The sequence below is a fragment of the Pholis gunnellus genome, assembly GCF_910591455.1.
Source record: "Pholis gunnellus genome assembly, chromosome: 18".
In the NCBI taxonomy this organism is placed as follows: Eukaryota; Metazoa; Chordata; class Actinopteri; order Perciformes; family Pholidae; genus Pholis; species Pholis gunnellus.
The window spans coordinates 14,285,380-14,298,403 of NC_136545.1; the positions used below are offsets into that span (position 1 = coordinate 14,285,380).

At 39.2% G+C, this 13,024-nt stretch overlaps 1 protein-coding gene across 1 annotated transcript; it reads left to right on the top strand.

Annotated features, from left to right (window-relative positions):
• Positions 1 to 202: 202 nt before the first annotated feature.
• On the top strand, positions 203 to 7,431 carry lhx3 (LIM homeobox 3; the record flags this gene model as incomplete). Its single annotated transcript, XM_079178452.1, has 6 exons — positions 203 to 299; positions 2,599 to 2,770; positions 2,928 to 3,130; positions 4,825 to 4,976; positions 6,048 to 6,219; positions 6,998 to 7,431. The coding sequence occupies 6 exons, from the start codon at positions 203 to 205 to the stop codon at positions 7,429 to 7,431; spliced, it is 1,230 nt and encodes a 409-aa protein (XP_079034578.1).
• Positions 7,432 to 13,024: the final 5,593 nt, after the last annotated feature.

Consider the following 13,024-nt stretch of genomic DNA (forward strand, 5'->3'; position numbering starts at 1 on the left):
CTGTCGCCCAGGAAACGGAGCAGCGTAATCCTGCACAGGCTTCAACACAGTGAAGCATAAAAGCGAACTCCACCGGACACTCGCACGCTCGTGTTCGCCATTGGGGCTCCTGATACACACATTTGACAACATCTGCCTGGTGTATGAGTCTGCATGGATCACAAACAAGAGTTGCTTAAATATAAACGTAAAATCATGAGCAATGGATGGACATGGTGAGCTGAACTCTCCAAAAGAGGCACCAAATAACACGGAGATGCTCCTCGCTCTGCTGTCGCACAGTGAGGAGCTGCGGAAAGGTAATCGGAAGCCAACATTTAATCAATTTAGTCGTTTTTGCACTGATGATATTACACACGTGTGTGTATCATGTGATCACACACAGCCTGTCTGACTTTAGTGTCTTCAAGCAGGCCTTCAGTGTGGTGTGTTGATAATGTTTCCATGTTGAATAGGTATCATACACGGAGGATGGATGCTACAGTTTCTTTTTAATTGTCCATTTTCGTTGCTTTACGCGTCAGGCTTTTGACCATTGATATATGAATTGTCGTTCAAATTTAGATATATTATATTTCATATTTAGTGCACTGTTTTGGAGGGTAAAGCAGACGTAACTCGGTCTACGCACTGTTTTAATTTGAAAACTGCTTTTACATGCTTTTGAGTCTGACATAACCTTTGTTATAAGATTCGTAAAGTTGTACATGTTGAAGAATACAGTTTAAGAGTGATTTTGTATTATAATGCGTAAATGTATATAAAACGTTTAACTTTGGCTAAATGGTTGCATGTTTATTATTCTCTATAATGAATGGAAATAAACCGTTGTGGCGAGGGTGTTGGATTGATGCATCGAACCTCACCTGCTCCAAAGTTGTGAATTAACTCAAGAGATTCCCATTGGGATTTGCAAGCGTCTTTATTTTCAATATTCCAAGTGGGGCCCCATAAGGCAAGCAATTTGCTTGGACACCTTATGGGTTTATACCGTGAGACTATAGGCTGCAGCTTTCTAGTTCTACAGAGCGCGTTGAATTAATGATGACCTGGATACACCTGTTCCTGACTTGGCTCCCACCACAACCACTTGTGCAGGCTTCGCTGCTGATGCCAGAAGAAATGGTTCATTAATGGTTCATGAATTGTCCACAGCAGAACAATAGGGATGCGATTCCTTGCACGGATGAAATATGAAGTGGTTGGACCTCTTTTAATTAGTAATAATGTGACCTGGTGACGTCTTACTTGGCATTTCAGTTGTCCTTATTCATGCTTTTTGTGTTTAAATGTGTCTCAGAGAGTTGTTGTTTTAATCCGTCGCTGTGGCTTTGAGGGAACGTTGTTGAAATATCTGAAATGGGGTTTGGAGATGTTACGTGCTGCAGGCCCGTCTCTCTGAAATTGACCTTGCGTAAAAGTGGCAGCTGCTTGTTAAAGGTGATTACACGTGACAAAATAATAAGAAGCCGGCCACTATTCGATTGACGAGCTATTAATTACCAAGATGATACATTAGCTCACAACTCATTTATGGTCTAATGTTTTATTTATTTTAAGAATGCTGCAAACTTCGGATCTGCATAATTGAATTTAAGGATTTGTTAGTATTTATTTGAATCAGTATAATCGCCATTCATTGGCATGAATGTCTAAAAAGTAGTTTGGTTGTTTTATCGATACAGTGTGCTCTGATCAAATAATTCTAAAACATTTTTATCAATTCAACACTTACATTTGTATTATTTATAATCGGTTAAGGATAAATACACTAATGGTTTCAAGTCAAGTTTTATTTAGGCTAAATGCCTCTACCCGAGTCTGACTTGGAGCACATTTAACCACGAAGGACTGCCTCCAAAATATAAAATAAAAACAATCGATTTATTTAATATCTCGATATTTCATGCATGTGGTAATTAGGTGCCTGAGTTTGGACAATGTGTTTTTAGGCCGACTAGAAATAAATGAATATCCTAATAGGGATATCAAAGTCCCTTCACAAACACGTGGGAATTGTCACTAACAGGCCCATGTAGGTGCACGTTCTATGACACCACTGTCATTTCTTTACTATTTATTTATGTTGTGTATGTGTGTGTTCATACTGTGCAATGCAATTGTATTTATAGTGGTATTTGGTTATTTTACTGCATTTGGGGAATACATTGATTTTGAGGTATATCTGAAACTAAAAGAGTGATGATGATGTAATGATGAAGGCGAAGGTAGAAAAGGTCTTACATGCTATTTATGAAAAACAAGACAATATAATTTGATCTCCTATTGAAAATTATATATTATTTTAAAATCGTAAAAAATACGACCAAATAGTCAACTATTTAAAACGCAAAAAAAGGAGAAAAATAAGAAATGGACAAAAAAACGGAATCATTCGTTTATTCACGCTGCTGATATTTATTCCAGCTAGTGTAACGTCTCCTCTACTTAATTAAACGTGTGTACATGAACATAAAGTGTGCACACAGTAAGAACAATAAGCAGGTTTAGTTGTCACTCTGCGTGTTTCCCTCACGCCATTTCTCAAAGCTATAGTCGACTAAAATGTTTTTGGTGACTCCATCGTGTCTCCTGCAGAAATCCCAGTATGTGCAGGCTGCAATCAACACATCGTGGACCGCTTCATCCTCAAAGTGCTGGATCGCCACTGGCACAGCAAGTGCTTGAAATGCAGCGACTGTCAGGCGCAACTGTCGGAGAAGTGCTTCAGCAGAGGCGACAGCGTCTACTGCAAAGAGGATTTCTTCAAGTGAGTAGCTTTCAAAAATATCTCAGGGACCATTTCAACCATTTCCCTTCGTAATTTCCTTTAGTAGAGCTATGGTTGTTCCTCCAAATATATTCAGACTCCAATGGTGTTTAGACAGTTATTATGTATTGATGGAAACCGTCTGATTTCCCAAAAGGAGATTCGGGACCAAATGCGCAGCCTGTCAGCAGGGGATCCCGCCCACACAGGTGGTGAGGAGAGCGCAGGACTTTGTCTACCACCTGCACTGTTTTGCCTGCATCGTGTGCAAAAGGCAACTGGCCACGGGCGACGAGTACTATCTGATGGAGGACAGCAGGCTGGTGTGTAAGGCCGACTACGAGACCGCGAAGCAGAGAGGTGAGCTGCACAATGACTGCCTCAACATCTCTATTGGTGGCCTGGAAACGGATCCTAACTCTGGATGTTATATGATACGTTTGTCTGCAGACATGTTTTTAAGTGCCTGCTTTGAGTTGTGCGTTTGACGTGACAATGAGGTCACCCATAAACTCTGACCCACCTGTGCTAATTGCGTCGTTTCCCGCAACCCAATCGATAGCAAACTGCGTAAAGTGGAGGCCTGGATGTTTCCACTTGCACTCTGCGGCTTGAAGGAATCAGCTTTCAATAACTCTTTTTATCGTGTGGGCCTTCATGGGTAGAGACAGAAAAAAAGAGGTGTGTGTGTGTGTGTGTGTGTGTGTGTGTGTGTGTGTGTGTGTGTGTGTGTGTGTGTGTGTGTGTGTGAGAGAGAGAGAAAGAGAGAGAGAGAGAGAGAGAGAGAGAGAGAGAGAGAGAGAGAAAGAGAGAGAGAGAGAGAAATTGAGAAAATAATATTGATTATGTGTAGTTACGTTACAGTTGCAAACTCTCATCAGGTATAATAACTTATTTAAATATCAAATGCTTTTAAATGCATACATGAAGGCATTTATTATTTTCATTAAATTCAAAATTTGCAATAAATTTACACTGTGGTTTCTTGCTTTTATTCATGTGTACTAAAGCAGCAAGAAAGTCTGGGAAAAAAGAGAATCTTCATGTATTACTCATTGACAAATTAACATTATTACAATTTCAAGTCACATCATTGAAAATGCATCAAAGCACTTATGCTTTACGATCATATTTTAGCTACTTACCCCAAAATAACTCTTGTATATTTTGTTAGTAATAATTATTCAAATAGATCATTTTCTTAAAGGGAAATTACACAAATGTTTTTAAGAAGTAAAGCCATATTATCAAAAATATATTACTACTAAAAACACATAATAATATCTGGTATTTATACTTTTTATACTTTAACATGTGTTGTTTGTGTTGTTTCCTCCAACACTATTTTATGCACAAAATATTTTCATTAGATACCCTGATTATATCAACCAATGCCACAATCATTTCCCAGCATGCTCTGCTCCTGATAGGGCCAACTGGTCCGGTCAAGTTTTATCTCCCCATCTGTTTGTTTGAATATACTGGCCGACATCAAGTGTTGATTTACGCAGCAACTTAACGCAAGTTTTCACTAAAAACACACACGTTTATTTTACTAATGAGAGGTCGCAATTACTTGGGCAGCATCCATTTGGATGATGGTTTTGTATTTTGCTGTGCTGGCCAACAGATGTGCAGACATGATGCAATTATGCACAGGATGCCAGGTTTTGGTTTATAGGCAGAGGGGAATTTATCCATTTATGGTAAATTAAAAAAGTTGTATATTATACAAGCTTGTTCCCTTTTTCGGTTGCTGTGAATATGTGTTTCTCTCAAAGATGTTCATGATACTGACCCAAAATATATCCGCATAAAAAAATTGTTGATAGTAATATTTTTAATCATCATACATATTTTGTTGTGTACAAGTATAATAGCAGCCATAAATGCTGCCACATTTACTGTTCCTATTTATTGTTAATTTAAGTATTGCAACATGTAACAACTTTTCTTGAGACCTCAGGCCTGGAACATAACAAAAATGGACAGCTTTGAGGCAAAATAACTGTGTCGCACTGGCTTACATTTTGTGATGTCAATTCATTTTTCAGAAGCAGACTCTACTGCAAAAAGGCCACGAACTACCATCACTGCTAAACAGCTGGAAACACTGAAGAACGCTTACAATAACTCTCCCAAACCTGCCCGTCACGTCCGGGAGCAGCTATCGTCAGAGACGGGCCTGGACATGCGGGTTGTGCAGGTAAAGTGTATTATTATCCATTAAGGGCTATTCCATTAGTGTCCTGACTTCATTATCGAGGGACAATTGTGGCTGAACTGGCACAAGCCTACTGTACGCATAAGTGTGTGTGTTCGGGGGGAATTTACGGCTAGATGGAGTGAAATGAAGTCCAAGTGAAAGTCAGCATGGTTTAAGTGCAAGCTCGTTAACAATGCTCAGAGGGCCCCTCGCATATTGTCTGCTGCTGAGGAGCCTCACGCCGGTTGCTAGGTGGTGGTCATATATATTGTTTTATTTGCAAGGACAAAAGTAGAGACGGAAGCCACTAAAATGCTGCTCATTATTCAGTGAAAGAGAAGGGGTGAAGCGGGTTCACTTAGGGCGGAATATCATTAAGGAGAATGTAAAACTGCTTTTTGTACTTGTGACTGAAATGGATTAATTTTGTGCGCAAGATAAAGAATAATAAGAAATGGGACATTTGCTCATTTTGTATCCGATTTCAGCGAGGTTAGTTGAAGTTTATGACTCTCTGTTTATGTTTTCCAAGGATAAAATAGTATAAATCAGATCAAAAGTGGAAATAGAAAACTTTGAATGATTTAAACCAGTGGCACTCCAACCTGTCTGCTCCCAGGGGTGAGGAAAACTTGTAGCTGTAGTGAAGTTAATTAAATGCCTGATAAATCTATTGTAGGGGACCCTGTTCCCAGGATTACTGGTCAGTGTCACTGTTTCAGTCTTCCACTTGGAGTCACAAAGGTGGGAAGCCGCGTCCCGACAGTCCTTGAACATTCATTTTGTTTAATGCATTAAAGCATAATATGTGCATCAAGGAAAGAGCAGAGGACTTTATATGTAGAGGACTTTGACTCAGGCATGATGACTAAACATTGTGTGCTACAGTCCTCAAGACCGAGAGGAATATGTAAATGAGGTGAATAAAGGTGCCGGGAAACACTGTGTCAAAGATGAATTTATCAGTTTTTATTTTAATTTTATACTCAACCCTAATTGTTCCTACTGTGGTAAGCAGTCAAATGCATGTCTAATAAGTCACCAAAGCCATCTCGTCTTTTCACCCTCCAGGTTTGGTTTCAGAACAGGCGAGCTAAAGAGAAAAGGCTGAAGAAAGATGCCGGTCGGCAGAGGTGGGGGCAGTATTTCCGCAACATGAAGAGGTCACGAGGAAGCTCCAAATCCGACAAGGACAGCATTCAGGAGGAGGGCATGGACAGTGATGCCGAGGTGTCTTTTACAGGTACAGAGTCAACAGCATGAAATGAATAGAGTGGGCACTTTTTCCACAGGAGACATTTGACTTGTCATAATAAGAAAACCAGACAGTGAGCCAGCATGCACGATACCAGGACCCTGAAACTGAAGCACTTGTTCTTTTCCTACGATGACTATTATCTGTAGGGAAAACACAAATAAAAAATGGAAAAAAGACTTTATTCCATTTAGGTGTGTCATGGCCGGGAGTTTTATCTCCTAATGCAAAAACATATTTACCATTTTTCCATGGTTGATAATCTCAAACAGACAGTTTGGACATTAATATGTTCTGCCATTTATGCACGTCTGTGTGAAATGTGTGGTTCCAGAAGCTTGTAGTGACTTCTCATAGTGTTAGTTCATGGATGTTTAGCTGGTGAATTACTGTAGCTGGTAAGCTAACTGCTAACACGTTAGCATCCCGGGAGCCTTGCAGTCACAATATTTCTTCGGACTTCTTTTCATTGTCCCTGCGTTTATGCCACCTTGACATTTTGCTCCTGGCTTTGTTCACTATTTCATTAAATAAAGGAGATGTTGAGGAGGGGATAAATCTAGCCAAGCTAACAAAGCAAGCATCTTAGCTCAGTCACTAAAGAACAATACATTTACAAACTGCAGTTAATTTGAAAGAAAAGAGACGGTATGAAAGGAATATACAATAAATGAATGTTTCCATTGTTGACGACTACAGTTTTAGTGAATGCCATGCAATCTGAATAACAAATATCACCTCTGTCCATCGTGTCCTTGTTGCACAGATGAACCACCCATGTCAGAGCTTGGCCTCACTAATGGCATCTACAGCAGCCTGAGTGAGTCCTCTCCAGCCATGGGGGGCCGCCAAGGGGGCAACAACCACAGCTCCTTCCCCCTGGAGCACGGCGTTCTTCCCTCTCAAGACCAGTTCCACGACATCCGCTCCAACAGCCCCTACGGCCTTCCTCAGTCGCCAGGGTCGCTTCAGGCGCTACCCAGACACCAGCCTCTCGTCTCCAGCTTGGTCTACCCCGACTCCGGCCTTTCTATCATGACCCAGGGCAGCGGGCCCGGGATCAACCCTGGTGTGAGGGGCTCCATGAGTGCCGCCAACGGCCCCAGCTCGGACCTCTCGACTGGCAGCAGCGGAGGATACCCAGACTTTCCTGCCAGTCCTGCATCCTGGTTAGATGAAGTGGACCACGGACAGTTTTAATTGGTCAACGACAAGAAATTTGACTTTTTCTGGGGGGGGAGGGGGGAGTTTTGTGTCACACATGACAGTGATTGTGCAAAGGAATAGACTGCTGTCCTTATCTGGGATCTGGATGGAAGGAGGGAGGAAAAGGTCCTTCATTAAAAGCACTTGGCCTAACAATTGTCCTTCAGAAGTAAAACCATCGTATGTAAAGCAAGAAAGCTGTCAAAGATGTTCAATTTCCAGATACCACTATAAGCTTTTTCAAACATTGAGACTCAATCATTTGGATTTTCACCAACTCCCCCTCTTTATTCTCATCTCTTTGTTTTCTACACTGTGTTCAGGTGCAGAATTCAGTTCAGAGTCTTTAAATGTCTGGTTGTTGCCAAATGTCTATATATATATATATATATATAATGGTTTATCATTGTGGAGACTTTATTTTTATACAAACCCCTTCCTGGACATAAATAGGAACCCGGATATGAGGACTTTGTACATTCTTAAACAGGGATATAGGCAAAAATGTAGATGTTGTCTTAAATGGTACCTAGGGGTCCAATTACTTCTATGCATTTGTGTGTTCTCAGATGTATCTTGTTCGTTTCGTTCTACCGAAAACAACCCCAAGGATGAACTTGCTGTAGCACCCGGGGTCTGATGTATATGTTTGTTTATGTGGAAAATGTTTTATGTCTTATTTATTCCCTCTGGTAATGATGACGATGATTCCTGATTAAATGGCAGGACTTTAATAAATTTGTCACCCAAATCAACAATGGAGTTTTATCCTTTTTGGTTGGACTAGTGGTCTGAAAACAGTGGTTAAAGAACCATGATACATTTCAAAGTAATTTATACAACTAGAAATGTCTTGTCAAAGTCAACAAACGTGAGCCAGGTCATCCTTGACATTTATCTCATACCTTATATCTTACATTTATATTTTCTTACAGATCTACAGCATATCACAGCACTGAGAGTGAAACCAGAGCAAACCCCAATGTTCTGGCTGTGTCTGCAAATTGAGTATCTGGCTAACTACCAACACTGTATCAGGGGTTCAACAGCTCTTTAGTGGAGAAATGTGATGCAGACAGAGAGTCAACCCATCAATTCAGAGATTACTGGGTCTTGTTTGCCCAAATGCCCCTATGGGAAAGGAATCTCCAATCCATTAGCAAAGAAGGGATCAAGTGCCCCTTGTGAATTTCCTCATTTGTTTAGTTATTCAAAGTCAGGTTCAATTAAGGAGATTAAACCGTATATGTGTAGGTAAGTGCATGAATGTGTGTGTGTGTGTGTGTGTGTGTGTGTGTGTGTGTGTGTGTGTGTGAGAGTGTGCGAGTGCAATTGCATGTCTATTTATTTGCCTCTATGATGGCTTGTGTTATGAATGCTTTGCATGATTGTCGGTGATTTTCAACTGATATATTGTAAACCTTTTACTTTCTTTAAAATGTGTTTGTTTATTTATTTGTAGAGTGTCTCCTAAACCGAGACTAAAGACTGTTTGTGCGACTACAATTTCAACTGAATTATATTAAATATCACATTTTTATACTTTGAACAACCAAAAGTGGAAAGTAACTGAGAACATTTACCCAAGTACTGTACTTACGTGCACTTTTGAACTAGTTGTACTTTACTGACACTAAGTATTTTTATTTTATGCCATTACGTTCCATTTACTGCATATTTGGGGGTAATACTGTACTCCACCACATTTATCTGACAGTTATAGTTATTAGTTACTTTGTAGATACAAAACATGATCAACAAATAACATGAGATACATTAGTATAGAATAAACTATCAAGTGGAATGTAAAGTATTTAAAATGTGCCTGCATTGTCCAGCAACAATAATATGTTGTTCAGACATGAATGCATCAACTATTAGAATCTAACGCTCTGAATGGGACATTTTTCATTTTGAGAATTTGTACTTTTGATACTTTATTGTGAGTATATTTGCCAATAGTCCTGCTTCTGTACTTTTTCTAATGTAGGAAATATAAAACTCCAAAAAACAATAGTGCAAAATCCGACGATTGTGAAGAAAGTTTCTTTTTGTCTTTATGTTCTGACAGTTATAGACAAAGCTTTCAGCAAATGTATGCTGTTGCATGCTTACTGTGTTTCGTTATGCATGAATGTCTGTCAGCATGAATGTGCAGCTTTTTGTGCAGCCATACGTGAAGCTTGAAATGCACGAAGGTGACAGCCAGCTGTCCTCAAACCTTTTGTTTTGGTGTACAACCTCCAACTTCCTCCACCGTTAATGGCCGCCCGCTCTGCTCCTCAGGTTCCCAGAACAAGAAAAGGAACACCAGACAGGATATCCAGCCGAATCCTCCCAGCTGAGTGGCAGGTATCATTGTTGCCTCGCTTAAGCGACAGGTGTGTAACTTGATCCAAGGAGAGTTTGGCGAAGACAGCAAGGGGGTGAGAGTGAAGTGTCAAAGGCTGTGTTAATCTCCTAGATACCCACCGTGTTCAGTGTACTAAACTGTTTGTATTTGGGGTTAGACAGGCTGATTTGTAGACATATACGCAAAAGGATACACGACACTTATAGAGCTTTTTATGAGTCTTTGAATTTGTTGACCACATGGAATTGAAAAGAAAAACGCAGCGGACAAGCTCTGTCACACAGCAGGTGTGAGATTTTGGTGGCCAATGGATGAACTCTTCTAAGCAAACATCTGGGATTACCCCGCCCCACTCTTTCAGATTGAGTTGGAAATCCATCGTTTTCTGAGTAAAGAATTAGATTAAGTTGGGTATGCAATTAGTCAGATGGGTTGTGGGTAAGAAGAAGGTGAGAAAAAGACAACAACATGAATGTAGGGGAGCGTCACAATAATTACGTAAATGGTGGGAAAACTATGTGAGAATAAAAGCTCTCCTTCCTGGTGGTGAAGAGTAAAGCTGCTGAAGGTGAGGATGCTGAGAGATGCACAATACAAGCGTGATCCTATGTCTAATATAATGGCATTTGCGAGGGTTATTGAAAGCAATTACATGTGCAGAGACAAAGTTAGCAAAAACTGTACCTGGTTGTGGACGCGATTAGAGGTCTGAATTAAAAAACATCTGAAAGCCAAATGCTTCCTGACTTCAAGTACGGCATTATTTCTACAAGGAGCACAGCACTTTTGAGATACTGAGCATTCATTTTTTTCACATCCCACATTTATAATCTGATAATAAATAGGGAATAAATAGAGACAGGATTATCTGAAAATCTTTGAATTAAATAACTAATCTACTTCTGATCCTTTAAGGTGTTTCAGTGGGAGACAATGAATGTGATTTAATGGTAAACTCTTTAAAGCAGTTGTGCAGCACATATCAATTGCATTACAGTAAAGATAGCATTTGTTAATATCACAGCAGACTACTGTCATAGAATTGAGTAGAATTGTTTTCACATTTAAACTGTGCATCGTGTCATTGGAAGATTACTTTTATTTACGTCAAATCAAGCAGGCAAAAACATTGTTTTTTCATGCACTGGTCAATTTTGAGAGTTTGGGATAATTTGTTTTTGCAGAACATGGAGTCTTTCAGACAGTGGAAAGAAAACATCCAACAAACACATTTAGGTATTTATTTTATTAGAGTTTGGCAATTTGTGGCTGCAGATTTCTCCTGATTTCATCAAAAGTTAACATTCGACAAATTCCACATTTGCATGTTGAAACATAAAATTCCAGAAAACTTGTAATACAAAAACAAATGTTTGTCATAATGTAAGTAATCAACTGAAGAGGTTTCATGGTGATATGTATTAGTTAAATTGTACACATGCTTCACCTTAAGTGACGACAAATATATATTAAAGGCCATTTTCTCTAAATGAGGTTATTCTCATGCTCTGAGCCAGAAATCTCCACTTCAGTAGCACTTACACACACCAATTCCAGTCTATATTCTAAGGGGTTTTTGCAGAGCGGTTTGTTCATATATCATTCACACCCTGATTTATATAACCCTATATTCCTAAAACCATTTTTTATGGCTTTTGACAATATCCTCGGATTTATGGAGTTGGAGATATCCAAAAGTCCCTTCATAAAAACCTTTGTCTCCAAAATGTTAAACAAGAATCTTGAACTTGGCTTTGTCCAATGGTCATATTTCTCTTCCCGCAAATCTATGTGATAAGATAATGTGTCATTTGCATATTCAACAATGACATTTTAGAAAGCTTTTAATAGAAAAAATAATTGTCTTAAATGATCAACAGGGGAAGTTTCAAGGTGATATCTATTAGTTACATTCTTGATTTTTTACCTTATTTAACTTTAGGGTCTTTCGTTTTGTCTTTGTCTAAAGCCCCGTAGCTATATATCTATACTCCAACGCCACAAATAGGCCACACATTTAGCAAACATAGTTTTTCTTATGAATCAGTGTGTCTTCGTTGTTTGCTGAAATGTTAGTCTTTAATATGCACAAAAATGAGAACATAGAAAAATAATATAATTAGTACTTCAATAATTATTTGAATGTTTCACCAAAATCTTATTAGGTATCTCATCACATGAAGAGATATAGTTACCTCTTTGCACAGCAAACAACATTACTGCAAGTTTGTGATGGGATTAGCAATAGAAATCTACCGTGCACTTTTTGAAATATTTAATCTTTACATTTGGACAACTCAATATTTCTAAAAGCACATAAATCTAAAGTTAAGACCTCTGCTTAAATCTACAGCGTATGTTCAGATGATATCAGATATAGTAGAAATTGTATATTTTGAGTTTAGATTATTTTAGAAAACAAGTGGTCTGCATGTATTGAAATGACTACTGTGAGATTTCAGATTTTAAAGTACAGCATGTCATGAGTGTATTAATGATATTTAAATTGATTACAGTAAACATGGTTTTTATGTTTCTAAATTACAAGACAAAAATGAAAATAGATTCCTCATAAAATCACCAGTGCTGACAGTATAACAATTAGTCAATATAAACGGCAGGGTATAAATCACGAAATATAAATTAAAATCCCAATGATTGTTGAGGTTGCCTATTTCTTTGCCGCTCTGTTAAACTGTTGCTTTTGACTGTCCTTTCTGTAAAGGACTCTTAGCCTGGCAGCATGCCTGGTGTCTATCTCACACACACACACACACACACACACACACACACACACATACACACACACACACACAAGCCCCCCAGCCCCATGTCAGATGGTGCTGAGTAAATCAGGTCTGACAATAACACCTCCCTTGGGTCCCACACATCACAGCTACAATTCAGACCTAATGGAGCGGCAACGGAGGGGAGGCCGCTTGGTGCGTGAATTTGTGTGTGTGTGCGTGTGTGTGTGTGTGTGTGTGTGTGTGTGTGTGCCTAATATATGCACGGATGCATGGAAGCAGCGTTTTATTTGGGGATCTCTGGAGGAAGGGAGGGATGTGGGAGAGAGAAGACGAGGAGCACAGTGGATTATCTGCGGTACAGATATCAATCAATTATGGCAACTTGTTAATGAATAAGATCCTGCAGTGGTTGGGGCTTTTTGGTTGTATAGAGAGGCAGATATGGGAAAGGAAAAGGTCCACTTAAAACTAAGAGAGACTAAGA